The sequence below is a fragment of the Martes martes genome (genome assembly GCF_963455335.1).
Source record: "Martes martes genome assembly, chromosome: 1".
NCBI lineage: Eukaryota > Metazoa > Chordata > Mammalia > Carnivora > Mustelidae > Martes > Martes martes.
In genome coordinates, this window is record NC_137888.1 from 472,514 (window position 1) to 499,831 (window position 27,318).

General features: G+C 56.0%; 1 protein-coding gene across 1 annotated transcript in view; it reads right to left on the reverse strand.

The window, feature by feature from the left end:
* The window catches only part of COL6A2 (collagen type VI alpha 2 chain), a 33,674-nt gene extending 7,151 nt beyond the window's left edge, over window positions 1–26,523 (reverse strand). The window contains exons 1-27 of the mRNA XM_080830289.1: window positions 26,434–26,523; window positions 9,896–10,035; window positions 9,143–9,738; window positions 8,927–8,947; window positions 8,513–8,578; window positions 7,753–7,806; window positions 7,623–7,667; window positions 7,336–7,362; window positions 7,105–7,131; window positions 6,977–7,021; window positions 6,459–6,512; window positions 6,024–6,086; window positions 5,427–5,489; window positions 5,075–5,164; window positions 4,398–4,460; window positions 3,589–3,651; window positions 3,370–3,432; window positions 2,925–2,987; window positions 2,616–2,666; window positions 2,266–2,301; window positions 1,929–1,991; window positions 1,771–1,833; window positions 1,575–1,610; window positions 1,352–1,397; window positions 1,014–1,166; window positions 338–790; window positions 150–188 (exon numbers count right to left, since the gene is read on the reverse strand). Of these exons, the coding sequence (XP_080686415.1) occupies window positions 150–188; window positions 338–790; window positions 1,014–1,166; window positions 1,352–1,397; window positions 1,575–1,610; window positions 1,771–1,833; window positions 1,929–1,991; window positions 2,266–2,301; window positions 2,616–2,666; window positions 2,925–2,987; window positions 3,370–3,432; window positions 3,589–3,651; window positions 4,398–4,460; window positions 5,075–5,164; window positions 5,427–5,489; window positions 6,024–6,086; window positions 6,459–6,512; window positions 6,977–7,021; window positions 7,105–7,131; window positions 7,336–7,362; window positions 7,623–7,667; window positions 7,753–7,806; window positions 8,513–8,578; window positions 8,927–8,947; window positions 9,143–9,738; window positions 9,896–10,022 (2,470 nt within the window). The 5' untranslated portion in view covers window positions 10,023–10,035; window positions 26,434–26,523. The remainder of the gene's footprint in view (window positions 1–149; window positions 189–337; window positions 791–1,013; window positions 1,167–1,351; window positions 1,398–1,574; window positions 1,611–1,770; window positions 1,834–1,928; window positions 1,992–2,265; window positions 2,302–2,615; window positions 2,667–2,924; window positions 2,988–3,369; window positions 3,433–3,588; window positions 3,652–4,397; window positions 4,461–5,074; window positions 5,165–5,426; window positions 5,490–6,023; window positions 6,087–6,458; window positions 6,513–6,976; window positions 7,022–7,104; window positions 7,132–7,335; window positions 7,363–7,622; window positions 7,668–7,752; window positions 7,807–8,512; window positions 8,579–8,926; window positions 8,948–9,142; window positions 9,739–9,895; window positions 10,036–26,433) is intronic.
* Between the last annotated feature and the right edge of the window lie 795 nt (window positions 26,524–27,318).

The following is a 27,318-nucleotide window of genomic DNA, read 5'->3' on the forward strand; positions in this document are numbered from 1 at the left end:
CAGCCCCTCCGCAGGCGTGCCAGGGTCCTGGGGCTGAGTCGCCCATCTAAAGTTTTCTCGGCGGGGTTGGGGGGGGTCCCGCAGCGGCCCCTCCTCTCCGGCCCTGGCCGCTTGAGTCTGGGGGTGGGGCCTGGCGCTGTCTGAGTTACCTGTTTGGCAGGGAAGGTCCGGGCACACGATCTGAGGGTCTAGGAGCAAGGAGAGAGGCCAGAGGGTACCGGTCAGTGTCCGCTGGCCAGACCACGGGCTGAACGCCCTCAGCGACTCCCCTGCCCCTTCTGCTCTCCTCAGGTCCTCCTTCCCCAGCGTGGACCGGGCCGCACAGGCCGCCACTCACCTGGGCACAAGACGTCCTCCATGTCGTCGATGAACTTCTCGGCCACCAGGTCAGAGAAGAGGGTCATGTTCCGCACCTGCTGGGGCTTGTCGCAGGCGATGGAGTACAGGTTCTCGCTCTCGTGCTTCTCGTGGAACATGTCGCCGATGCCGATGGCCGTCACCGTGACGTCGTGGTTGCACAGGGCCCGCAGGTTGAGGTCATCGTCCCGGGGGTCGTGGCGGCCATCCGTGATGACCACGGCAAACACGCGGGTCTTTTGGCGCCGGCTCTCTTTGATGAGCTGGTTGTAGGCGAACTTGAGGGCTGAGGGCGTCCACGTGCCGCCGGCGATCCACTCCAGGTTCTTGACGGCCTCCTTGAAGCTGGACAGCGAGTCGATGCGCTCGTCGTCCAGCTGGATGGCCTCAAAGGTGCCCTCGTGGCTGTACTGCACCACGCCCACGCGGGTTCCTGCGGCCGAGGGCGGGGCATGAGGTGCGGCTGCTGCCCGGGGCCCCACCCCCCAGCATGCCGGCCCCCACCCCCGCACCTCCGCACCCGCACGGACGCCGCCCCCCCCCCCACTGCACCCCCTCTGCCCTGAGCAAAGCTGACACCTGTCCGCCCGCCGGCCCCCCTCCCAAGCGCGGACCTCCCGCCCCCCCCCGCCCCGCCCACCACAGGCACAGCTGACCCGTCTCTGACTTGGGGTCCTTGGCAATGGCCCCCAGCCTGTTGACCACGTTGATGACGAAATTCTTCTCCAGAGTGAAGTTGGTGTAGCCGATGCTCTCGGAGCTGTCGATGACGAACACCACGTCCAGGGCCCCGCACCGCTTCTCGCAGTCTGCCGGCCGGGTGCAGGGTCAGGGCGAGGGGCAGGCGTGGACCCCCGGCTTGGGGACACATGCCCGGGGCCCACAGTCGGGCGCACAAGCGGGAGAGCGTGACGCAGAGGGACGACCCGACCCCCGGAGAGCCCCCCAGGGACACGAGGCTCCAGCTCCGCCGCCACGTGGGGCCGAGACTCACCGCAGCAGCCGCACGTCTCCCTCACGTAGGTCATGACATCGCACTCCTGCAACACAGGGCGTCAGTCCCGGGCCAGGAAAGCGAGCCCCGGGCGGGCCGAGCGGGGCTTCCAGGAAGTCGGCGCGCTCCTGCCGGCCGCGGCCGCTGAGCTCCCAGGGCTGCCCTTGCTTTCCCGCTTTGGGAGGGGGAGGGGGACTGGGTTCCTTCCCCGCCCGACACTCACCGTGAGGCCGGGGTCTCCAGGGGGGCCGGGCTCTCCCTGGAGGAGGAAGGGTGGCACTGAGAAGCGGCCCGTGTCTGGGCTGGGCAGCCCCCGCCCCCCGGGCACGGACCCCGCCGTCCCTCCACCGGCACGACCCTGAGCTTCACCGTGGCCCCGGGCTAGACCGGAGGGCTGGAGGCACCAGCAGCGGACCTACCTCGGGTCCTGGGGATCCTCTCGGCCCCCGAGGGCCAGGCTCGCCAGGGGGACCGGGATCTGCCTGAGGAGCAAGAAGAGCAGGTGGGCGGCGGCCTCGACCCCGCGCCCTCCCCGCACACCCCGCGGCCCCCTACGCCCTCGGCCCTGGGTACTCACAGGCTCGCCCTTCTCGCCTTTCCTCCCGGGCTCTCCTTTGGCACCAAAGTCACCTCTGCCCCCCTGGGACACAGGACACTGGTCAGCCTGGGGCGGGGAGCTTGGCACGGCCCCCCACGCCCAGGCGAGACCTCTAGGGAGTCTGTCCGGGGTGGGCGAGCTTCCGTCAGAAGAGCCCGTGCCGGGTGGCTGGGTGGGGTACGCGGCAGCGTTGGGGGGGACTGGGCAGGAGAGCGGCCAGCGGGCTCAGGGCTCAGCTCAGGAAACTCTCTGGGGCCGAGGGGGGTGAGGGGCGCGCAGGCCGCCCGGGTGGGTGCGGAGGCCGCTACAGACGTACCTCAGGGCCGGGTGGGCCGGGCTCGCCTTTCTCTCCCTGGGAACCAAGCACAGGTCACTGTAACTCAGCACAGCACCGGAAGGGCTGCCCTGGGCGGGAGCTGGCTCTCCTGGGGACCCGAGATTTTTGGAAGCCCCTCCTGCCCTTTCACAATCCGTATGAAGCCGTGAGCGCTGCGGGTGAACGCCACACCACCCGCCCGTGTCTGGGACGATTTCTGGGGCTCTGCACCCAATGAGTGACCCCAGGCCCGCTCGCCCTCGCCCCATCCCCCAGGAGCGAGGCCCTCACAGGAACTAGTGGGAACCGTCAGGGCCTCCCAGGGCCCCCCAACTCCTGCCAAAACTTACGGGCGTTCCTCGGGGTCCCGGGTAGCTAAATCCAGGCCTGCCGGGGTCTCCCTGCAGGGTGGGGAGACTGGTCAGGGAGGGTCCAGCGGGAAGGAAGAGGCTAGGCTGGCACGCGCCGAGGACGAGGACGGACGGGGCTGGGCTGAGGGTCGGGGGCTGTGTGCAGAGAACGGGAGGGGCTGCCCGGCCCCCGCGGATCCCCCGTGCCAAGGGAACTGGGCCTGCCATGCTCGGGGCAGCCTTACTCGAGAACCGAGCAGGGGCTCAGGCCCCCGAGGCCGGTCTTGCCCAGAGAGGGAGGGAACGTACCTTGGGACCAGGCTGTCCTGACTCTCCACGGGGACCAGCGTCGCCGGGGTCTCCCCGAGATCCCTGAGGGCAGAGAGGACGCAGAGTCAGCACAGATGAGCACGGACCACTCCAGAAACACTACCGTTCTCCCCTGCTGTCCTCTGGGGACTGGGCTACCGGGGTTCACCTCCTCTAGGTGCCCCGCCCTGGCTCCCCGGCCCGCACCTTGCCTCCCCCTTGCGGCCCCTCCTGATGCAGCTGGACCCCTCAGGGCAGGACGACCGTGTGAGGCACACAGGGTGCCCCCCACCAGCTTCTGCGCTGCCGCCCGAGTGTGTCGTGGGAACCGTGTCCTGGGGATGGGAGACCCAAGCAGCACTATGGGGGGGACGGTGAGACTGGAGGGCAGCAGGGGGCCCGGGCCCCAGAGCCACAGGGCCCTCCCAGGTGTCCTGCTACTGACCTTCTTCCCAGGCTCTCCGAGAGCCCCCTGAGGGCCTCTGGGTCCAGGCAAGCCTCGGTCTCCCTGGAAAAAAGGAGAGCCTGCTGTTAATCACTGGAAACTCGGCGGGAATGGGGGGTGTCCCTGCTGGGCAGGGGAGGGGCCGGGGGGTCCTCGGTAGCCCCCTCTAGCCGGGGAGCTGGGTGGCTCCCTGCCCCGAGGACGAGTGGCCTCACTTACCTTGGCTCCTTTGTTGCCAACCTCTCCGGCCAGACCCCGGGGACCCTCAGGGCCAGGGTCTCCCTAAGAGCAGAGAGGCGGAGTCAGTCTTGGGCATGTGGAGGGGCAGGGAGGGGAGGGGCTCATTTAAGTCCCTGGAAAGGGTGACACCTACGTAGTCTCCTGCACCAGGGAAGCGACTGCCATGCGTTTTCCGGAGGGGCAGCCCCTCCTTCAAGCCCTCGACCCACATCTGGTGGGGGACTGCTGGCCCTCGGATTTACCACAGACAAAGCCATCCTGAGCCAGCTATTGTGAGGAGCTGCTGGGTGGAGCAGTGCGCAGCCTGCCCAGCCGTGCATGGCCTTCATGCAGGGAGCCGTGCACAACCCTCATGGCCTTACCCTGCCCATGCCCCTCAGCAGGGAGTGTGGTTGGGGGTCATTGTCTGAGAACCTGCACGGGGTGCCTCCGCCCCCGGCAGCGGCCAGGTACCAGGAGTCTCTCTCTTTTTTTTTTTTTTTTTTTTTTTTAAGATTTTTATTTATTTGAGGGAGAGCAAGAGCGAGAGAGCACGAGCGGAGGAAGGGCGGACGGAGCAGCAGACTTCCCACTGAGCAGCGGCTCTGTCCCAGGACCCTGGGATCAAGACCTGAGTGGAAGGTAGAAGCTTCACCGACTGAGCCACCCAGGCACCCCTGGGGGTCCCTTTTGTTTTCCTGGTGGACCGTGGTGGGGACAGTGTTGGTTGCCCCTTGTCCCAGAACCCTGTTGACACCATGGTGAGACCCTGATGCAGAAGCAGCCAACAGCACCCCCCAGACACTCACCTTCTCCCCCTTGGGGCCGTCGCTGCCTGGGCTGCCCTTGGCTCCTGGGTCCCCCCTGCGTCCCTGCAGAGAACAGGTATGTGGGGGGGGGACCTGATGGTGGGGCCACATGGGGACCCCGTGCTCTGCTCTCCTCTCTCGAACACAGGCTTTGGGGGAGGGGTCTGGTCCTCTGTCGGGTAAGTTAAGTTGCCACCAAGGATTTAGGACGTGAGGAGCTCCTGGTCAGCGTGTGAGACCAGGTCAATTAGGGGTTTTGGTTGATGTGACTGGGCCCTGCCTGGACCAGCAATCAGCATGGTCACTCTGTCCACTTCCGGGCCCCAGGGCTCAGGATGTTTCCCCCTCGAGGGTCAGCCCTGCCGTAAGACAAGGGACAGGCTGGTGTGGGGGGCCCACAGAGTGTGCGTCCGAGTCTGTGCTCAGCCCTCGGGCCATCCTGCTGGAAGGGTGACTTGGGGGCATGAGGCCAGTTCCCAGGCAGGGGTGCAGCCGGGCCCAGGCCCGGCCAGCAGGGGTTGTGCCCTACCCAGAATGCTTCACTGGTGATGCCCAGAGCAGGGTGTGTGCAGGAGGGGTGAGGCAGGCGGGCCAGGCCCAGAGGGGACAGCCTACCCTGGCCAGCCCGCCTGGAGCCCTGGGCCCCAGGCACCAGTGGGGGCAGAGTGTGAACTCACAGGCTCGCCTTTGGGTCCTCGGGGCCCTGGTCCACCCTTGGCTCCTTTCACGCCAGGACTTCCCGGGGATCCGTTGTTGCCTTGGTAACCCTGGGGGGAGGAGCCACGTCAGCCCCACGAGGAAGGGCCCTGCGGAGTGTCCTCACCCCCAGCCCGGCTGCCGCTGCGTGGGACCGGGTCTGCCTCAGGGAGTGGGGGTGCCCCGGACCCCAGCAGCGAAGGGTCTGGCCGCGTGCTCAGAGCCCAGGCTGGCCAAGGTGCTGCTGCCCCTACCGCTCCCTCCCCATCTGTGCTGGAACGCACGGTTGGCTTGTGGCTTGGCGGTGGGGCAGCGACCAGCCGGGGCACTTGCCTTGCTCCCTTTGGCCCCGTTGTCTCCTGGGGGTCCTCGGCGTCCCGGGCGGCCAGCATCTCCCTGGGAAAGTTTGGAGAGATCAGCCTCCCATCCCTGAGACGCTGGCAATCGGGCAGGAGCCGGCTCCAAGAGGCCGGGCCCGCGTGGCTGCACGGGGAGCTCATCAGACCCGGGCCCCGTCCGCGGGGCTGTCGTCCTGCTCCTCCAGAGGCCTGGGCAGCCAGCAGGGTGGACGTGGAACAGCCACGGTGCCCGAGAGCTTGGCAGAGCGGCCCCGCGAGGCCTGGGAGGACGGTGGTTTCATGGCTGGGGCCCCTTGGGTACCACAGAGCTGCCTGACTGGACACACGGTCCTGAGCTGGCCACACACTGGCATTTTCGGGCAAGGCACCCGCAGCCCCCGGGTGTGAGCACCGCAGCACCCCAGGCGTCAGCGCCACCACCCCTCAGGCAGGGCGTTCCCAGGCCTCCTACTCCCGAGGCCACTCTGCAGGGACAGGCCCTCTCTGTGTGGCTTCTTGGCCGGGCTGCCCCCCACCCTCCCCAGAGGCCTGGCGCTGCCCTCGAAGGCCCATCACCCTGGCCCGCAGCTACCTTGATGCCCTGGTCCCCTTGCTCCCCAGGGCTGCCGGCTTCCCCTGCATATCCGTCGGGGCCCTGCAAGACAGAGCGACAGGGCTGTCCCAGGCTGCTGCCCAGAGCTGTGCGGGGCTTTCCCGGGGCCCGATGAGCAGAAGCCCGGTGGACCGAGTGCTCCGCTGGATCTGGGCTTCCAGAACCCACCGTCAGGATGCCCAGGAGCACTGCCCCCAGCCTGCCCCAGAAGCCCCGAGAGTATTTCCTCATCATGAGGCCACAGCTCTGGCTGAGCCCTGGGTGGGGATCAGGGGCAGGCAGGAGAGAGGCTGAAGAAAGGGGCCACGCCAAGGGGCTCCCTGCTTCCTCACTGCAGCTCGAGGGGCTGGCCACCACCCTGCCCTGCCACCCCCGCCAAGACCCTGCGTCTCCCGGAGCCCGAGCTGGCCTTACCCGACTCCCGGGGTCTCCCTTGCAGCCAGGAGGCCCGATGCGCCCCAGCTTGCCCTGGAGGAGAAGAGGGGAGCAGAAGGTGGGTCAGGGTCGCACACCAAAGGGCGAATGTGTGGGGGCGGCCCCCTCCGTGTCATTCCCGGCGGGCACCCAGCTGTGTGTTCAGGGACTGGACGGTACGGCAGCCTCTCTGCGGGTGGCAGGCCAGGTCCCTGGGATGTGGCTGGAGCACGAGCCCCCACTCAGGCCGGATCTGGGCTTTTAGAGCCCAGGCTGGAGACTCCCGCGAGCTGGTCCTCAGAAGCAAACGTCCACACTGGCTCGTGCCATGTTCTTATCTGTCCTGTGTCCCTGGCTAGTTGCCAATGGGGGCCGTCCAGCCACAGGCTGTGGGCAGTGGCCAGGAGCCCCAGGGCCCCAGGTAAGGACCCAAGGGTCTCGGGGAGGCTCTGCTCACTCCTGTCAGAAATGCTGCCTGCCGTGCCCCTGGCCCGGGGAGGGGCCGAGATGCACCCTACCTTCTGTCCATCGGTCCCGTTCTTGCCGGCCAGGCCAGGAGCCCCCTGGAGGGAGAGGTGTGATCGTCAAGCCCTGGGGCGACGGGAAGGTGGGGTGCCCTGCCCGCTGGCCCAGACGACCTGCTCACCTTCCGCCCGTCGGCTCCAAATTCACCCTGTGCAGGAGGAAAGCGAGGCCGGTTAGCTTGGAGTCCCACAGACACCACTGCCTCCGGGGGCCAGGTCTGCCTCAGACCAAGCAAGAGGCCAGAAGGACCCCAGAGAGGGCGTCCCTCCGGGATGCCAGATGCTGGGCCCCCATCGGGGCCACGAGGCGCTGATGGACGCTGCTGGGCTCCGGGGCCACGTCACAGTCTCACCTTCTCTCCTTTGAAACCAGGAACACCCTGAGGTCGGAAGAAAGGAAGAGCAGCGTTACTGGGGGTGCGTGCGCCCCAGATCGGGGGAGAGCAGGGGCAGCCAGTCCTGGCTCGGTTCAGGGACAACATTCAAGATACCGAGGCTCTTGGCTTCTTGCCTTGGGGGTGAAGGGGCTGGGTGGCCTGGAGACACCCTGACCCTGTGGGCCAGCCCCCACCCGGCCCAGACAACCCTTGGCCTGTCCCCCCGACCCCTAGTCACGGGGGCAGGCCTGGCAGCGACTTGCCTTGGGTCCTGGGAATCCAATGGGACCTTCGATGCCTGGGTCTCCCTGTGGAGGAAGAACAAAGAGCCGCAGCTGAGCCCCGGTCCTGGGGACCTGGGGCCTAGGGGGCAGGGGTGTGGAAGACACTCACCTGTCGTCCCTTCTGCCCAGGCTCTCCTGGCTCGCCCATGTTGCCCTTGGCACCCTAAACGCGGATCATGGAGAAAGGGGTAAACTAAAGCAGGTAGGCGGGCAGAGGCTTCTGAGCTGGTGTGTCCTGTTTTGTTTTGGGGGCTCCTTTGTGTCCCCTCAGATGTCATCGTGGGCGTCCTCCCCTCATGGCAGGGCCACGGCTGTGAAGCTGCCTCCTCGGGGACCTCCATGCCTGGGCTGTGGCAGGTGGCAGTGTCACCGAGGACGGGGGGCAGGGGAGCATCTAGCTGGGGACCTGGGCATGGGCGTCCACACTCCTAATGGTCCAGACGGCTCCTTCCAGGTTTAGAAGAGGGAAACGGAGCTGCGTAGGGATGGGCTCATCTTCCCAGAGGTTCTCCCCTCCTCCGCCACCACGTGCGACCTTTGACCGAACTTCCGGGGTGTCTGACACCCCGGCAGTGAGCTCTGTAAGGAGTGGGAGCTCCGTGTGCTTTAGCAGGACCCTGTTCCGGGTCTCCTGCTCCGGGGAGTTTCCCTCCTTCACCAGAGCTGCGGCGGCAAAGCTGATCATGAAAACACATCCCTACTTTTCTCAAAATGCCATTTAAGAGGAAGGAGATAAAAACTGGTTTTAGTTCTCCCAGGGTCAGAAGGGTTGAGGCCGTCCTGGGTGCATGTGGCCCCACGTTTGGAGCTGGAGAGCGGCAGGGGGCCTCCTGGCAGCGGGGGCCCCGAGGGCGGGCCGGGCGTCTTACCTTCTGTCCGCGGTAGCCCTTGGGGCCGGGCGGCCCGGGGATCTCCAGACAGCTCACCTTGTAGCACTGAAACAAGAAGCAAGGAGTGTTGGGGAAGGCCGGCGGGGAGAGCCCCAGGTGGGGGGCCGGGGAGGGAGCTGGTGGGGGGCCGAGGACCCCTGGGCCGTGGGCCGTCGGGAGCGCGGGGCCGGATGGAGGAGCAGACTTGGGAGGCGCCCAGGAGGCCCCGGACCCAAAGGCCCTCGGCCGATTCTGGGAGGACCAAGGGGTCTTGTTCCCTGGCCTCCTCCCGTTTGTCCCAGACCCCCGGGAGCAGCAGGGGCTGGGGCAGTCATCATCTCTGCCGGGTCAGCGCCTCAGAGTCCCAGCGGGCAGCACCCGGCCGGGGCGGCAGGACCGGAAAACGCCTCTCACCTCTCCATAGGCTTCATGTTTCTGTGGAAAAGACAGAAAAAAATGCTACTTAGCCAGAGCCAGAGATCTGGGTGGGAATGGGGAGCTCACCCTCCCAGAGGGGTAAACTGAGGCCCAGAGCAGGGCACTGCCCAGTGCGGGAGCGGGTCTCAGGGCTCTGGCCTCCAGCCCTGCTCCTGGTGCCCGGTGGGTGGGTGTGGCCGGGCAGCGCCTCACCATGACCTTGATGATGCGATTGATGGTGTCCTGGTCGATCTCCAGGTCGGGACGCACGGTGGCGTAGTTGTTGCGGTAGAGCTCGAGGGGCATGCTGGCCATGTCCCGCAGACCCTGCTCGTTCGGGATCTGGTCGGGGGCCACGGTGAAGATCCGGATGCCCTCCTCGCGAGCCCGCTCGGCCTGCAGCTTGATGCCCCCGCACGGGCTGCCGGTGACGTAGCCGTCGGTGATGACCACCGCGAAGTGGACCCCGCCCTTGGCCTTGAGCTGCCGGATCTCCTGGGTCATGTTGGCTAGCGCGCAGTCGGTGAAGGTGCCCTTCCGGATGGAGACGATGCTCTCCAGGCTCTTGGTGAAGGAGGCCCGATCGCTGTCGGGCGGGCTGAACACCCTCACCACGTCGGAGAAGTGCAGGCCCCCGTAGCGCCAGCTCAGGGCCACCTGGTCCAGGTAGGTCTCGTCCTGCAGCTGGCTGATGAACTGCCGCACGAACTGCCTCATGTGGTACAGCAGGCTGTCGATGGGGGACTGCATGGTGACGCTCTCCGAGGTGTCCAGCACGAAGTACACGTTGATGGGGCAGTCGGCCTTCTCTGGGGGCACGGGGGCGTCACTGGCCTGGCCAGGGCGAGGGCCTGCGGCACGAGCCCGTTGCCAGGCGTCGTGCACGTCGGGGATCCCAGGTTCCACCCCCACGGGGCCTTCCCCGCCTTTCCTACCCACATGGGGTCCCAGCCCCCTGGCCAATACCTGGGCAGCTGTTTCTCTCAGAGAGGCTGGGGGCGGTGACCTCCTGCTGCTGGCCGTGGACGGCCCCCAGGAGCCCCCAGAGCAGGAGGGCAGAGCAGGGGCCTCGGAGCATCCTGGCAGCACCCATGCACCCTGACGTCCTGCAACGGGAGAAGCAGCCCACTGTCGCCAGCGCCCAGTGCCCAAGCGGGATCCCGGACAGCAGGAGCAGCACACAGAGGGGCAGCGGGGCAGAGGGCACATGGGCTCGGGGAGACGCCCTTCTCCCTCGCCCTAGGCAGCCCGCGCGCGCACACACTCAGGGGACGCAGAGCTTGATTCTGGATGGGTGTCGGTGGGCACAGCCCGTCTCTGCCCTGGGGGGGTGGCGGCTGGGGAAAAGCAGAGGCGTGGGTGCACTTTGGTGCCACTTCCCTGGTGATGCCCCTTAATGCATTTTTGAGGGGAGGTGGATGGGTTTTGGCAGATTCAAGGCTCAGTGTCACTTGAGTTTCAGATCAGAGGAGCGAGTCCTGGCATTGCGAGAGGTGAACGGGACATGGCCCTGCCTCCCCAGGATAGGACACGGTCAGGTTAAGAGGCCATGAGCCTGCAGGTAGGGGTTGTGACCCAGCAAGGTGGTGACAGTTGCCCAGACGAATGCAAGCCCAGTGGGTGCGCCAGGGAATCCAGGCAGCCTTCCTGCATGAGGTGATGGAGGCCCAGTCGGACGGGACTGGCTGGAGGAAGGGGAGCACCTGGCTCAGGGAAGGTTCATTCAGGGAGGGGCTGGGGGCGGGGGCTGAGGAGATGGGAGGGGAGCAAGTCAGGGGCCCCGAAGAACCTGGGAGCCAAGAGGAAGTCAGGAGGCAACAGTCAGGGCAAAGAGGTTCAGAGCCGTCAACCACACGCGACAGCCAACGTGGGGACCGCAGGAGCTCGGCGGGGCGGGGCGGGGGGCCGGTCAGGACTGAGCACCGGGATGTGGGTGCAGCTTTGTCCTCCACTGCCGATCACCTTGCTGCCCCCAGTGGGGGAGCCTGAGTCCCATCCTGTCCCGTCTGCGTGGGAGGAAGGGGGGTGCCGAAGGCCAGGGAATCCGCACCCCCCGGCACCACTCCCTGCACGTGTGCACACACCACACCAATCACACGTTTCACACCCACCTGCACACACACTACCACACACACTGTCAATTTAAGGAGGCCCCCATAATGAAGTGTATTGTTGAAAGATGCCGCTCTCAGATGAAATGAAGAATTCTAAAAATAATCTACATGGGAGAAAAACACAATAGCAGCAACAAAGTTAAACAAAAAACACCTAAAGGGAAGAATCTTTTTGGTGTTGTCATGGGCAGTCTCCGAGGTGGGCCCACTTCTTCCTGCTTCCTGGTGTCCCCCTCTCACGAAATCCTGACACACTCAACTGTCACCAGCCTGATGGCGTGGCTTCTGAGACAAGCCCACAGAAGACATCATGGGCGCTGTCTGGCCCTCTCTTGGGTCCTCACAGAGAGGAAGCTGACTGCTGTCATGTGAAGGCCCTCAGGCAGCCTTTCAGAAGCCCAGGAGAGAGGGACCGAGGCCTCCAGCCACCAGTCAGGTGAGGGAGCTGTCGCAGAAGGCCATCCTCAGTCCAGGCGAGACATCAGGTGAGTGGAGACCTGGCCTATCCCCCTGACTGGGACGGCACCTCATCGGGGACCCTGAGCCAGAGCCACCGAGCCAAGCCATTCCTGACCCGAATCAATTATGACATTGTAAACACTTATTGTTTTAAGTTACTAAGTTCTGAAGTCACTTATACATAGCAATAGATAACCAGTTCAGTCATCAGAATTTTCCTCCACAATATTGTACCTAGAAAAACAAGGAGACAGTAACTGGAGAATTTTGAGGGGAGAATAAAATGACCCAAAGATGTCTGCCTTGTCAACTTAGCTTTCATGTCAAGGATAAAAGTCTCAGATGTAAAAGGGCTCACCTACATACCATTCCAAAAAAATTCTGCAACAAACAGAGAAATGAATAAAAGTAAGTAAGAAAGCAAAGAAGCTTGAGGAATACAGTAAAATATAAAAAATGAAGAAAAAAGGAGCCAGAAAGCACAATTAATAATCACATGGATGAGTTGTGACAATATATGTGAACGCCGTAGATTCTTCTGTTGAAGACAAATGTTCCCACGCGCCCTGATGTTCACAGCAGCATTCGCTACAGTGGCCGAACAAGGGAAGCAGCCCATGTGTCCGTGGACTGATGAATGGATAAGGAAGATGTGGGGTATATACGGTGGAATACTGCTCACCCATATGAAGAATGATGTCTTGCTATTTGCAATGACATGGATGGAGCTAGAGAGTATTATGCTGAGTGAAATAAGTCAGTCAGACACAAATACCCTATGACCTCACTCAAATGTGGAATTTAAAAAATAAAGGGAAAAAAAGAGAAAAACCAAAAAACAGACTCTTACTATAGAAAAGACACCGATTGTTACCAGAGGGGAGGTGGGTGGGAAAAGGGTACAAGTAGGTCACGGGGCATCAGGGGGGTCCTTGTGATGAGCACTGGGTGATGTAGGGAGTGTTGACACACTATATTGCACACCCGAAACTAATAAAGCACTGTATGTAACCACACAGGAGTCAATGTTAAAAAATGGATAAAGAAGATGTGGTGTATATATATATGTACGTGTGTCTGCACACAACACACACACACACACACACATAGTGGTATATTACTCAGTCATAAAAAAGAATGGGATCTTGCCATTTGCAACAACACGAACCTAGAGAATATTATGCTAAAGACACGAGTCAGAGACATAGACCATGTGATTTCACTTGTACGTAGAATCTAAAAAACAAAACAAATGAACAAATAAACAAAAACAGATTCATCAATACAGAGAGCCAACCGGTGGCTGCCAGTGGGAAGGTGGGAGTAGTAGAAGATGGTGAGAGTAGATAAAGGGGATGAAGAGGTACAAGTTCCAGTGATAAAATAAATGAGTCATGGGGAAGAAAAGTACAGCAGGGGGAACGCAGTCAGTCATATTGTACTAGCATTGTGTGGGGACACATGGTGACGACACTTATGGTGGCGAGCACAGCTGCGGGTACAGAACTGTTGAATCACTATGCTGTATGACTAAAATTAATAAGTTACGTGTCAACTATACTGCAATAAAAAAAGAAAGAAAAAAACATAAATATTCCTAAATTAGATCAAAAAGTGAAACCCATCTGGATGAGGTCCGTGAGAGTCACACTGGAGGTTGTCACAGTGCAGAGAGAAGGAAGACAGGGTGAGACAGAGAGGACAGTGGTGGGACGGCGTGAGGGCCCATCAAAGGTGAGATGGAAGGGCAAGAGACGGGGCCAAGGACAAGGTAAAGGCTGCTTAGGATTCTAGTTATGAGTCTGTCTGTACTGGAAGTCATAATAGGATATAAAGCAAACGTGGTGAACAACTGAAGAGAAAGCTGACAAACAGCAAGCACAAGAAGACTTTAACTCACCTTTGGAAGTTCCGGGGAGATCCCATAAACAACAACAAAGAGGAAGTGAATGTCCTGGTTGAGAAAACCTTGATAGTAACGAGTAGGGAATATGTATTTTCTAAACATTTGGGTTGGATAATGTGCATGGGTCGCATGCATACAACTGCCTAGCTATCATCTATATCTATCTTTGAAACCTGCAAGTAGGGGATGCATGAACATTTTACAAAATTCTGTTCTAGAGTAACCACAAAAGCAGGTTTAATTAATTTTTTTAAAAATCAGAAATTTTACATGAAATTTTCCAAACCACAATACAAAAGCAGTCACTGGTAAGAAAAAAAAAAATCAAAACACCTGGAAATCTAAAAACTCTCTCGCTACAACTACATAGGAATTAGTGACAACAAAGTCACATAAACAAATATGAGAAGGCCAAAGCTGTAACTAGAGGACAATGTATAGCCTTAGATGCTTTATGTCATAGGATAGGAAATAAGTGTAACAAATTAGGCACATCGTTGCAGAAGCTAGGGACAAAAATAAATTAACAACAATGAAACCCAGGAAAGCAAGAGAAAGAAAATAATAAGAAATAAACCAGCTGATTAAAAAAAACAACAACAGTAGAATTATAAATAAATAAATAAATAAATCCAAGAGCTGGTTCTTTGAAAAAGCCAATAAAGTAAAAAAACTTATCAAAAATGAAAATGATGAAGCCAAATATAGTAACACAAATCTAGGAATGAGTAAAATAATATGACACTATGTGAAGAAGGTTTTTAAAAGCATACCAAGTGCAGCCCTCAGCTAATGAACAGGAAAGACTGGGAAAGTTCTGGGAAAGTCTTGAGGAGAGGTGAGGACGGGCTGGGCTCTGCCTGGGAAGGACGGTAAACGCAGGCAGGGAATACAGCCCAGAGCTCCGCCCACATGGATGTGGGAGAGTTCTGCACCTTCGAGGACAAATACTTCTCTGCTTTTTAGCCTGTTGCAAAACATAAAAAGATAAGCTTTTCAATTCATTAAACGTGGAAAAACCTGAGACCAAAACTTGATAAAAGAAATCCCTAAAAGAAACTCTGCGGGCAATTCCTGCTTTGGAATACAGTTGCCAACATCCCGACAGATGCTAGAAAATACAATCCAGTAGCATATCCAGGACAACTGCCCCAGAACTGGACGAAGTCAGCTTGGAAATACAATGATGATACAACCCTACAAAGTACATTAGTGTCGGGCACGTGAACATAAAAAGAAAATCACGTCCCTGTTTTAATGGCACCTGAAACCACCGTTGCTGATTGAGAAAAAAGAAGAAATTGAGGAGTTGGATTAGTGTTATAAAGCATATACGTTTCAATCCACAACCAAGATCATATTTTATACCCAAACTGAAGGAGGGGGTCTTCCTTCAAGAATCTGGACCTTTCCACTTGATACCAACGCGCACATACCCATATGCGGAAATCACACGCCTCCTGAACTCGGAGTCTACCGCGGGCCTGGCGCCGTGTTAAAAGCTCTTGCACTCAAAGAATGTCCACAAGAGCACGAGAAAGAGACACATAAACGAGACGGAGTGCCGCTCTCACTCCGTGGTTCGGGGTCGTGTTGGAGGCCGATGCAATAAGACTGTAAAGAGAAACGGAGTATAAACCTTGGAGAGGGAGGAGACGGAAACCGTCCTCCCTAAAGACGGGCACGAAAACCCAACGAACTCAACTTTACAACGTTTACAGGAAGGGGGGGTTCAGTGGGACAATTGTAAGAAAAATATATACAAAAAGCTACAGATTTTCTTCTATTAGCAACAACCAATTAGGAAGTTTAATGGGAAAATACTGTTTACACTACGGCAAAAATGACATAAAGTTAAGGTTAAGAATCTAAGAAAGTGCAGGACTTATTAAAAAAGTCTCAAAATTTTTCTAAGGAAACACTTCGGAGAGAAGAACCTTGTTCCGGGATGAGAAACCCAATACTTAAGAATATCGGTTATTTCCAAGGGAATCGGTAATTGAATGTAATTTAATCAGAATCCTCAGGAAACATTTCTGTGTGTTTGCTTGTACACGTGGACGGAATGAGTCTGAAGAGGCGTAAGTAAGGGCAGCTGAGAACAACCGGAGGTAAGCGGTGCTGAGGGAGCCTGTGCTCTCAGGGGCAGACGACAGAATGACAGCAGAGCAATGAGGCGTCCGTGGTTTTGTGGTGAACACCAACAACCCGCCAGGCGACCCGGAACTGAGGAGGGACGATGGTGGCCCTTCAGGACAGCGAAGAGGCTGGGGGACGGGGGTTCGCCACGTGGCTGGAGACAGTTGTCTCACCCGCACCCGCGTGAATTCCAGGAGAAGGGAGGGCAAATCACGACCAGGTGGATGAGGCGCCGGGGAGACGTCTGCCGTGGCTGCCCTGCGCCGGACGCCCACTCAGCCTCCTCCCGTGAGGCCACACCACCTGGGGCTCCGGTTCCGTTGCAGGGCCCACCTCACACAGGAGCGCACTGACCCTGCGCGGGTAGCTCGCCCTGGTGCTCAGCGAGCAGCCGGGCCGCATGGCTCATGGGCCACCCTCTTTTTTTTTTTTTAAAGATTTTATTTATTTGAGGGGGCGCCTGGGTGGCTCAGCGGGTTAAAGCCTCTGCCTTCGGCTCGGGTCATGATCCCAGGGTCTTGGGATCGAGCCCCATGTCGGGCTCTCTGCTCAGCAGGGAGCCTGCTTCCTCCTCTCTCTCTCTCTCTCTCTGCCTGCTTCTCGGCCTACTTGTGATTTCTGACTGTCACATAAATAAATAAAAAATCTTAAAGATTTTATTTATTTGAGAGAGAGCGCTCGCGAGCACAGGTCGGGGGCGGAGGGGCAGAGGAAGGGGCAGACTCCCTACTGAGCGGGGAGCCCGACGCGGGGCTCGATCCCAGGACCCCGAGATCACGACCTGAGCCGAAGGCAGAGGCCCAACCGGCTGAGCCACCGGGCAGCCTGGGGTCCCCCGCCGTGACACCTGGGCCCCCACGGATGACACTTCTTGCAGTAAAGGCAACAGGAGCCCCCTGGAAACAGACCAGGAGGCGGGAACAGTCTCTCCAGTACATGACCAAGACCTCACGCTTTTAAGGGTTCAAAACTTTGATGGCCTGCTGTTAGGTGTGCAATGTTTATGACTGGCATAGCTTCCTGCTGTATCAGAAATTTTATTAACAATGTCTTTTGTCTCTTGTAACGGTTTTTGATTTAAAGTTCACTTTATTTGGTATTAGTCTAGCCCCCTGCTCTCTTTGCTTCCCATTTGTATGGATAAAGTCTCTGGAGGTACCGTGAGTCTCTCGTGGACAGCTGACCCTGGCGCTGACCCTGGCACTGACCCCGGCACGGCGCGAGGGTCGGGGTGCCGACCCCCTCCCCACACAGCCGATGATCCGCGTATAGCTTTCGACTCCCCCGCAATGTCACTGCTAAGAGGCTACTGTCGAGCGGAAGCCCGACTGATGACGGGGGAGTCGATGGACGCGTACTGTGTGCACACGTCGTGGATTCCTACAGTCGAGTAAGCTGGAGGGACGGTGCTGAGGAGATCGCGCAGAGGACAAGACCCGTTCACAGTGCTGTGCCGCAACAACTCCGCGCGCTCGCAGACCTGGACGTCGAGGCTCATGCCGTTCGAGGCGCAGCTGCAGTCGGATCGTGGTTTTTCCGAAATTGCTCTGCCAGTCTCTGTCTGGATTGGACAGTGTGATCTGTTTACAATTAAGGTAACTCTGATAGGGAGAGACTTCTGTCGTTTTGCTGTTCGTTTTCCACACGCCTTACAGCGTTTCGTTTCTCATTTTCTGCATTACCGTCTTCTTTCGTGTTCCGTTGATTTTTGCGGTGAAACATTTATATCCCTTCCACATTTATTTTTGTGTATAATCTCTAGGTACTTCTTTGTGGTTACCGTGGGGGTTATAGTGAACACCCTGAAGTCGTAGCACTCTCGTCTGAATTTACACATAAAGCCGGTATAAATTCAGGATGTGTGTAAAAATACATGTTTTATGCATTGTATGTTCAAAGCATAACCCAATATTATTTGTAATGCATTAGTTTCTTCAATTATGTAGAAAACAAAAGGTGGAGTCCCATAACATTATCATGATAAATTAGCTTTTATAATTGCTCGTATGTTGATCTTTGCTGAGACCTTTATTCCTCCATGTGACCTTGAGCCACTATCCAGTGTCCTTTCATTTCACCACACGGGACCCCCTTTAGCCTTTCTTGTAGGTCAGGTCTCGTATTAACAAACTCCCTCAGCTTCTGTTTAACTGGGAATTTTTAATTTACCCTCGCTTTTGGAGGACAGTTTTGCTAGATATAGAATTTTTGAGCAGCTCTTTTGACAGGTCTTTTGAGCAGAATTTTTGACAGATCTTTTTTCTTTTAGCATTTTGCATACGATCAGCCCACTGTCTCTGGTCTCCCAAGTTTCTGGTGAGAACTCTGCTGATAATCTTACTTAGGATTCCTTGACTATCGTGAGTCACATCTCATTTGCTGATTTCAGTTTCCTCTTGTCTTGGTTTCGGATGGTTGGACGACGATGTGTCTCAGTGTGAGTCCCTTTGAACTGATCCTACTTAGAGTTCCTTCAGCTTCTTGGATGTGATGCTCATGTCTCCGTCACACTGGGAGGTTTGAGCCAATATTTCCTCAAATACTCTCCCTGTCATTGTCTCTCCCTCGTCTCCTTCTGGGACTCCTGTACCATGCCTGCAGGTTCTGTAGGCTCTGTTCACTTTTCTTTAATCTTTTTTCTTTCTGTTCCTTAGACTCAATAATCTGCAATGTCTTATCTCCAACTTCACAGGTTATTTCTTCTGTCTGCTCAAATCTGCTTTTGAATTCTTCTAGTGACGTTTCCATTTTAGTTATTTAATTTTTCAGCTCCACTATTTCTTTTTGAATTCTACCATGAGTTTGTTTATCGATACTTCATTTTTTTCAGACATTGTTTTCTTGACTTCTTTAATGCCTTCCTTTAGTTTTTTGAGCATCTTTAAGATGGTTGTGTTCAGGTCTGTGGCCACTAGGTCCACCATCAGGTCTTTTTCAGGATAGTTTTGTTGGTGTGTGTGTGTGTGTGTGTGTGTGTGTATTTATATATATTTTTTTCCTTTGGATGGACCACACAGGACACACATTTCCTGTTTTTTTGTGCTTTGTGATCCTTTTGTTGAAAACTGGAAATTTGAATCCAGCAGTAGTACGGAATCTAATAGTGGTATGTCTGCAGTCAGATTCTTCTTCTCTAGGGCTTGCTGTTCGTTTATTTACTTATCTTATTGTTGTAGGCTTTCTCTGTGGCAAGGATCAGCCTGAAGTCTAAGTCTAAGGTGTTCTCAGGTGTCTCCTGAGCACACATCTTCCCTGAATATGTGCAGCGCACATCTGATTTCCCCCACACATGTGGTTGCATTAGAATGTCCTAGTCTTCAATGTCTAGCTCCCCCCCCAAAAAGATAAAAATGAATAGGAAAAAGGTTGCCAATACTTTAAATCTCCTGGATTAAATTCAGCCAGAGAAGAAAGGGAGAGGCTTGCAATAATGGGAGAAGGTAAAACAAAAATGGCAACCTCCATGGGTTTAAGAAGAAAATATTATAGAAAGCATCTTCTCTGATCACAATGGGATGATGTTAGAAGTCCAAAACAGAAGGAAAACTGGAACATTCACAAAATCGTAGATGTTAAAAACTTACTTTTAAAGAACCACTAGACCAAAGAATAAATTACAAAGGAAATTATAAAATACTCAGAGACCAATAAAAATGAAATAATAAAAACATGCCAGAATGTTTGGAACACAAAGTCATGTTTAGGAGGAAATTTACAACTATACATGTTTTCGTACAAAAATAAGAGCGAGCTCAGGGGTATCTGGGTGGTTCAGTCGGTTAGGAGTCCAACTCTTGATTTCAACTCAGGTCATGATCTCAGGGTTATGAAATTTACCCCTGAGTTGGGCTCTGCACTCAGCAGGGAGCCTGCTTGAAATTCTTTCCCTCGCCCCTTCCCCTGCTCATACACAGCTGCAGCGTACACATTCTCTCTCTCTAAAATTAATTTTAAAATCTCTTTAAAAATTAAAAAAAAAAAAACAAGAAAGAGCTCAAATCCACAACCTAATTGTTCCTAATTACGGAACTGGAAAAAGAAGAACAGACGAAACCCAAAGCTAGAAGAATGAAGGAAATAATAAAGATTAGAGCAGAGTTACATGGAATAAATGACAAAAACAACAGAGAGTATCAAAGAAACCAAAAGTTGGTTTTTCAAAAAGATCAACAACATTGACAAACTTTTAGTGAGATGAACCAGCAAAAAAAGAGAGAAGACTCAAATGACCAAAATCAGAAATTAATGTGGGGACATTACTACCAATTCCACAGAAATAGAAAGGATTATAAGCGAGAACTATGCGCAACTGTACACCAACAAGCTGGGTAACCTAGGTGAAACAGACAAATTCCTAGAAATGCAAAACCCCCCAGCCATGAAGAAAGAGAAATTCTGAGCAGATCTCTACCGAGTAAGGAGATTGAATCAGTAACGGAAAATCTCCTGACGTTAGAAGTCCAAAACAGAAACAAACCCTTTTCTAACAAAACCAAACCCTAAATCTGATGGCTTCATTGGTGAATTCTACCAAACATTTAAAGGACTAACATCAATACTTCTCAAACTTTTCTCAAAACAAGTTGAAGAGGAGGGCATATTCCCTCACTCATTCTATGATGTCAGCATTACCCTAACGCCAAAGTCAGACAGACACTACACGGAAAGAAACTACAGACCAATATTCCTGTTGAACATCGACACAAACATCTTTAACAAAATATTAGCAAACGGAATTCAATAGGATAATAAAAAGATTAAACACCACAAGCAAGTGGCATTTATTCCTGGAATGCAAGGATGATTCAATTTATGAAAATTGATCAATGTAAAATAATCAACATGATCTCAAAAAATCTTTTGATAAAATTTAACATCCTTTCATAATAAAAACACCACAAAAGTAGTAACAGAAAGAACCCACCTCAATATAATAAAAGTCATATATGAAAATTCCACAGCAAACATCATACTCAATGGTGAGACATTGAAAGCTTTTCCTCTAAGACCAGGAATAAAGCCAAGATGCCTACTTTCATCCTTTCTATTCAACAATGCTGGAAGTCCTACCCAGAACAATTAGGCAAGGAAAAGACATAAAATGCACTCAAAGTGGAAAGGAAGAAGTAAATTATCCCTGTTCCCAGATGATACGATTTTATATGTAGAAAACCCCAAAGATTCCATAAAAGGAACTGTTGTAATAAACAAACAGAGCAGTTTGTAGTAGAATACAAACTCAATACACAAAAATCTGTTGCATTTCTATATACTAACAGTGAACACCACAAAACAATTACATTTACATTAGATCCAAAGAATAAAACATTTAGGAATTAACTTTACCAAGGAGGTAAAAAACTTATTCACTGGAAATTAGAAAATCTTTTTGAGAGGAATTAAAGAAGATATAAACAAATGGAAAGATATTCCACGTTCATGAACTAGAAGACAGTATCAGGATGTCAGTACCACCCAATGTTATTTACAGGTTTAATTCAACTTCTATGAAAATCCCAACGATGATTTCTGCAGAAATAGAAAAAGCCACTCTAAAATTCATAAGAAATCTCAAGAGACCCTGAATAGCATAAATAATCCTAAAAGAGAAGACCAAACTGGAGGACTCAAACTTCCTGATTTCAAAACTCGATACAAAGCAATAATAATGAAAAAAAAGTGGTACTAGCATAAAAACAGACATATATACCAGAGGAGTTGAATAGAGTCCAGAAATAAACTCTTGCATATACATTCAAGCACTTTTCAACAAATGTGTCGTGATCACTCAGTGGGGGAAAAGAAGTTCTTTAGAACAATGGTGCGGTGAAACTGTATCCACAAGTAAGAGAACGAAGTTGGACCCTTACCTCACACCATACCCAAAAATTAATTCAAAAGGGCTGATATCCAAGATCTACAAAGAACTCCTCAAACTCAACACACACAAAACAGATAATCATGTCAAAAAATGGGCAGGAGACATGAACAGACACTTCTCCAATGAACACATACAAATGACTAACAGACACATGAAAAAATGTGCATCATCACTAGCCATCAGGAGATTCAAATCAAAACCACACTGAGATACCACCTCACACCAGTTAGAATGGCCAAAATTAACAAGACCATAAACAACGTGTGTTGGAGAGGATGTGGAGAAAGGGGAACCCTCTTACACTGTTGGTGGGAATGCAAGCTGGTGCAGCCACTCTGGAAAACAGTGTGGAGATTCCTTAAGAAATTAAAAGTAGAGCCTCCCTATGACCCTGCAACTGCACTACTGGGTATTTGCCCCAAAGATACAGATGCAGTGAAAAGAAGGACCATCTGTACCCCAATGTTCATAGCAGCAATGGCCACAGTCGCCAAACTGTGGAAGGAGCCAAGATGCCCTTCAATGGAAGAATGGATAAGGAGGATGTGGTCCATGGAGGATGTGAATGATGGAGTATGATGCCTCCATCAGAAAGGACAAATACCCAACTTTTGTATCAACATGGATGGGACTGGAGGAGATGATGCTGAGTGAACTAAGTCAAGCAGAGAGAGTCAATTATCATATGGTTTCACTTACTTGTGGAGCATAAGGAATAACACGGAGGACATGGGGAGATGAAGAGGAGAAGGCAGTTGGGAGGAAATCGTAGGGGGAGACGAACCACGAGAGACTGTGGACTCTGAGAAAAAAACTGAGGGTTTTGGAGGGGTGGGGGTGGGGGGTTGGGTGAGCCTGGTGGTGGGTATTGCGGAGGGCACGGATTGCATGGAGCACTGGGTGCGGTGCATACACAATGAACTCTGGAACACTGAAAAGAAATTAAAAAAATAAAAAAAAAATAAAGTCAAACAAAACAAAACAAACAAGCAAAAAACCAAAGTAGATCCATGATCTAAATGTAAGACCTAAATCTATAAAACTTTCAGAAGAAGTGTAGGGCAAAACCTCACAACACTGCAGTTAGCAATGATTTCTTGGATATGACACCAAGAGCACAAGGAACTAGAGAAAAATTAGGCAAACTGAACTTTATGAAAAATAAAACATTCTGTGTATGAAAAGACACTATCCACAGAGTCAAAAGACAACCCTATAGAATGGGAGAAAGTCCTTGCAAATCACCGATGTGATCAGCAATTAGTGTCTGGAATTTTTGAGAACTCCTAAAACTCAACAACAAAAACTTGATTCAAAAATGGATAAAGGGCGGCGCCTGGGTGGCTCAGTGGGTTAAAGCCTCTGCCTTCGGCTCAGGTCACGATCCTGGGGTCCTGGGATTGAGCCCCACATCAGGCTCTCTGCTCAGCGGGGAGCCTGCTTCCCCCTCTCTCTCTGCCTGCCTCTCTGCCTACTTGTGATCTCTGTCTGTCAAATAAATAAATACAATCTTAAAAAAAAAATGGACAAAGGACTTGAACAGACGTTCCTCTACAGAAGACATACCAATGGTAAGGAACACATGAAAAGATGCTCAACATGACTAACTATTAGAGAAAAACAAATCAAAACTGTAAGGATATCACCTAACACTCATTAGGATGATTAATGCAACACACACTCACACACACACAGACACACACACACTCCCCGAAGTAACAAGTTGGAGAATGTGGAGAAATTGGAGGTGTTGGTGGGCAAGTAACATGGTAGGAACTCTGTGGACAACAGTACAGTGGTTGGTTCCTCAAAAAAACAAAAATAGAATTACAATGTGATCCAGCAACTGTACTTCTAGCTACTTACGCCCCCGATTAAAAGCAAGACCTCAAGGAGACATTCATACACCCATCCTCGTTGTTCACATTAGTGATTATTCACAACAGGTAAAACATAGAAGGATCCCAGTGTCCACTGACGGATGAATGGGTCGTCGGCGTATGGTTCACCTTGAAGGGGACGCACGTTCTGACACGTGCCACGGCGTGGCTGAACCTTGGGGATGGGAGGCTCAGTGACATTAGCCGTGACAAAAAGACAAATATTGTATCATTTAAGCCATATGAGATGCTTAGACTCTCTAAAAAATCAGAAAGCTAGAAAGTAGGACAGAAGCTGCCAGGGGCTGGGGGAGGAGGGAACGGGGAGTTAGTGCTTCATGGGTACAGAGTTTCCAGTTTTTTAAGATGAAAAGAATTTCAGAGGCAGACGGACAAAACCGCAGCACCGCAGCATGGACACCACTGAGCTCCACACTTAAAAATGGTTAAGAGAATAAATCTTATGTTGCGTGGCTCTTACCACCATTTTTGAGAACTGGGGGGTAAGGTTCTTACAGTTTACGAGAACTGAGCACTCATTAGGAACACAGGGAGATCATAAGCAGGCAAACGGTCAGTGAGCAAAAAATGCTGAATGCACAAAAATCAAGGACGTGCAGACAGACCAACAGACCAACCATTCCTCCTCCAGGACACCGGCACACGAGAAAGAGGAAACGACCACCAGACTGCGGCAGTGCCCGCTGTGGAGAGTGCCAGGGTCCCCCTTCAGTCTTCGGGGGACTGTCTGACTCCAGGCACGAACGCGCGACACTTCCTGGAGCTCTAGACCCAGACTCTGCCCTCCTAGCAGCAGGGGTCCCCCCCGGCTGGATGCCTGCCCCCCCCCCGGCTGGATGCCTGCCCCCCCCATGCTTATTCCAGCACCGCAACGGGCCACCACGAGGCTGACCCCCCGTGTGGCGGGGAGTGCTGACCTGTTTCAGGTTGGCGGGGAGGGCGTGCAGGGAGTCTGCGGAGAATGTCGCTGTATGATGTGGCCCAACGCCACACCAATGCCAGCCCTGGGGTGGGCGCGGCATCCCCGGACCCTGGCTTCTTTGTAGGTGTGCCCCCCAGCCCCCCCCCAGCTTTGCACAAATGTGTGAAAAGAAGCCAAAGAAAGGGCTGATCCACTGAAACGCGGAAAAAATCAACCTATTTGTGGTTTTCTTAAAATAATCACAAGAAGGGTGCCTGGGTGGCTCAGTAGGTTAAGCATCTGCCTTGGGCTCAGGTCACAATCCTAGAGTCCTGGAATCGAGCCCCGCATCGGGCTCCTTGTGCGGTGGGGAGCCTGCTTCTCCCTCTGCCTGCTGCTCCCTCTGCTTGTGCCCTGTCTCTCTCTTTCTGTCAAATAAATAAAAAATCCTAAAAAAAACAATCACAAGAACTCGGGTTTTTCCCGAGTCATGAAGCATTTTGTGGGCGCGAACACGGCCTTCCCACACTCTGTGCCTTTGGAGATCCTTAGCGGGCCTGGCAGGTAGAAAGGGCTGGTGGGGGAACCCGGCCGGCTCCAGAGATGAGAAACGCCGGCCGGGGTAGGGCCGGGCCACACCCTTTGCCGGGCCCCAGCTCTGCCCCTTCTCTGACCTGCCCCCGCACCCCAGGGAGCTCCACCGAAGGCCACCCCGCCGCCCGCAGCTCCCCGGGAAACACAGAGCTGCCCCCACTGGCCAGTGATGCAGTCACTCCTGGGTGTGACAGGCACTGCCCGGCAGGGGCCCGAGCTCTGTCCAGCCGGGGGGCCCTGCGGCTGATCCCGACTCTGCACCTTGCCTTGCCTGTGGCTTCCCAGCAGACGCCCCCGGCAACGCGCCCCCCCGCCGTGGGCTTCTCTGGCCTCCCAGGGAGCTTTCCTCAGCAGAGGGTGTCAGCCTCGCGGTGGCCCATCGAGTCCTGAGTCCTGCCGCAGGAACCCCCTGGGCCCCTTGCACCCGCCCACTCCAGTCTGGCCTGGCAGCTGCGGGTCACCCAGGCTGGGGGGCTCAGGCGAACGTCCTGGGCCTGCCCTCCCCTCTCTGGATGGTGCCAGGAAGGAGGACAGCAGGGAGGGCAGGCAGCGTCCCTCCTCAGAGCCCCAAACGCGGTCCTGCCTCCTGACGGCGGTGAGAAGAGCCTGGGAAAACCCCCAAAGGCCTTTCTTGTGATTAGGGTCAGCAGGGACCTCTCCGTGGGTGACCCGGCCGCCCCCACCCCAAAGCCGTGCTCTGAGGGTGCTGGGCCCCCAGGTTTCTGCTAGACTGAGTGAGGAGGCCTGGGGGGTGTGGGGTCTGGCCTAGGTGGGGACCCCCACAGGCCCCTGCTTCACCCCATGCCCACCAGACCGCCCCCTGCTTCGGCTCCCTCCGCAGACTTTGCGGGGTGGTGCCCGGCCGGCCACGGTCAGCCTCAGAGGAATGCGGACAGCGGGGCGCCCGCTGATTCCCCGGTGGGGCGAGGTGGGGGTGAGCTACCCTCTCCCTACGGCGTCAGAGACCCCCCGTCACCTCAAGAGTGCCCGGGCGGCCGCGGCCAGCTCACTCCAGCGGGGGCCTCCGACCGGGAGGAGGGGCACCGCCTGCCCTCCGGAGCCCCGGGGAGAGGGGCCAGCACCGCTGGAGACCCCGTGCCCAGTTCCACGGGAAAGGGGCTGGTCGTCCCGTGGGGGGGCTCGGGCTCCTCCGCCCTCTGAACGTGACCTCCCAGGCCCGCGCGGCCACTCGGTGACCCGGGGTGGCGGTGGCGGTGACCGCGAGGGCTCCCCAGCTGTCCCGTAAGACAGCCGGAGCGGCAGAGCCTTCGCGCCGAGCCCCGGAACGGGGAGGAACAACCCCCCCCCCCGCCGCCCCGCCCCAGCCCTGCCCGAGACCGGGCCAAGGAGGGGGCGGCCGGACCGTTAACTCCGCGGCCCTGGTCCCTACGCGGCACCTCAGGGGCGGACACGGGCGCTCTGAGACGGGGCCGGGGCTGACACGGGACCCCCAGGCCGGCGTGCCCCCCCCCCCGCGCCCGCCCCCCGCGGGGAGCTCGCGGCCGCAGGGGAGACCCCCCGCCCCGCCGAGGGAGACCCCCGCGCGGTCACCCGTCGGCAGTGCGGGCCGCGGCGCCGGGCGGGTCCGGGGGGTCCGGGCGGCGCTTACCTGACCCCGGAGCGCGCGGGGCGCCCTCGCCGGACACGTCTCGGGGAGCGCAGGGTCCGGGCGGCCGCGACGCGGGCTCCGAGCGGGCAGGAGGGAGGGGTCCGCCCCGGGGGCCGCCCACTTTATACCGCGCCCGCCTCCCGCCCCGGCCGCGCCCCGACAGCCGGGACCAGCGGGAGGCGCTGCGGCCCCGCGGATGGCGCGTCGGGGGCGGGGAGGGGGCGAGGGGCCGGGGCGCACAGTGAGGGGCTGGGGTGGGGCGGAGGGGCGGGGATGGAGGGTCGGAGGGGGGCGGGGGAGGGGGGGGTGGGGTGGAGGGGGGAGGGTGGGGAGGGTGGGGCGGGGGTGCGGGGGGCGAACGGAGGGTGGGGTGGAGGGGAGGGGTGCCAGGGCGGGGTGCAGGGGTGGGAATGGAGGGTCGGAGGGTGGGGAGGAGGGGTGTGGGGACCAGCGGGCGGAAGCGGGGGCGGTGGATGGGGAGGCAGGGACGGACGCGATGTGCGGGGAGACGGAGGGAGGCCACCAGGACGAGGAACTCGGGAGGGAGGGGGAGGGTCGGAGGGGGACGCGGCCGGGGACTGGACGGGGCGGGACGAGGAGGCTCGGCGAGCGGGCGCTGCCACCTCTCCGGCCCGTGTCAGCCCTGCGTCCCCCCGCGGGTCCTCGCAGCCCTTGGCGCGCCCCGCCTCTCGGGTCTCCCCGCACCGGCTGCCTGCCCGCTGCCCCTGCCCCATTTCCAGGGAGACCTGGCCTGGGACGTTGGGAATCGCTCCCTGCACCTGGACTGGCGAGCTCGGGCCCCTGGGACTCGACTCTGGGTGGAGCCTCGGGTCCTCCTGCCCCTTGCCCAGGCCAACGCTGCGACCCTGCACGTCAGAATGTGCT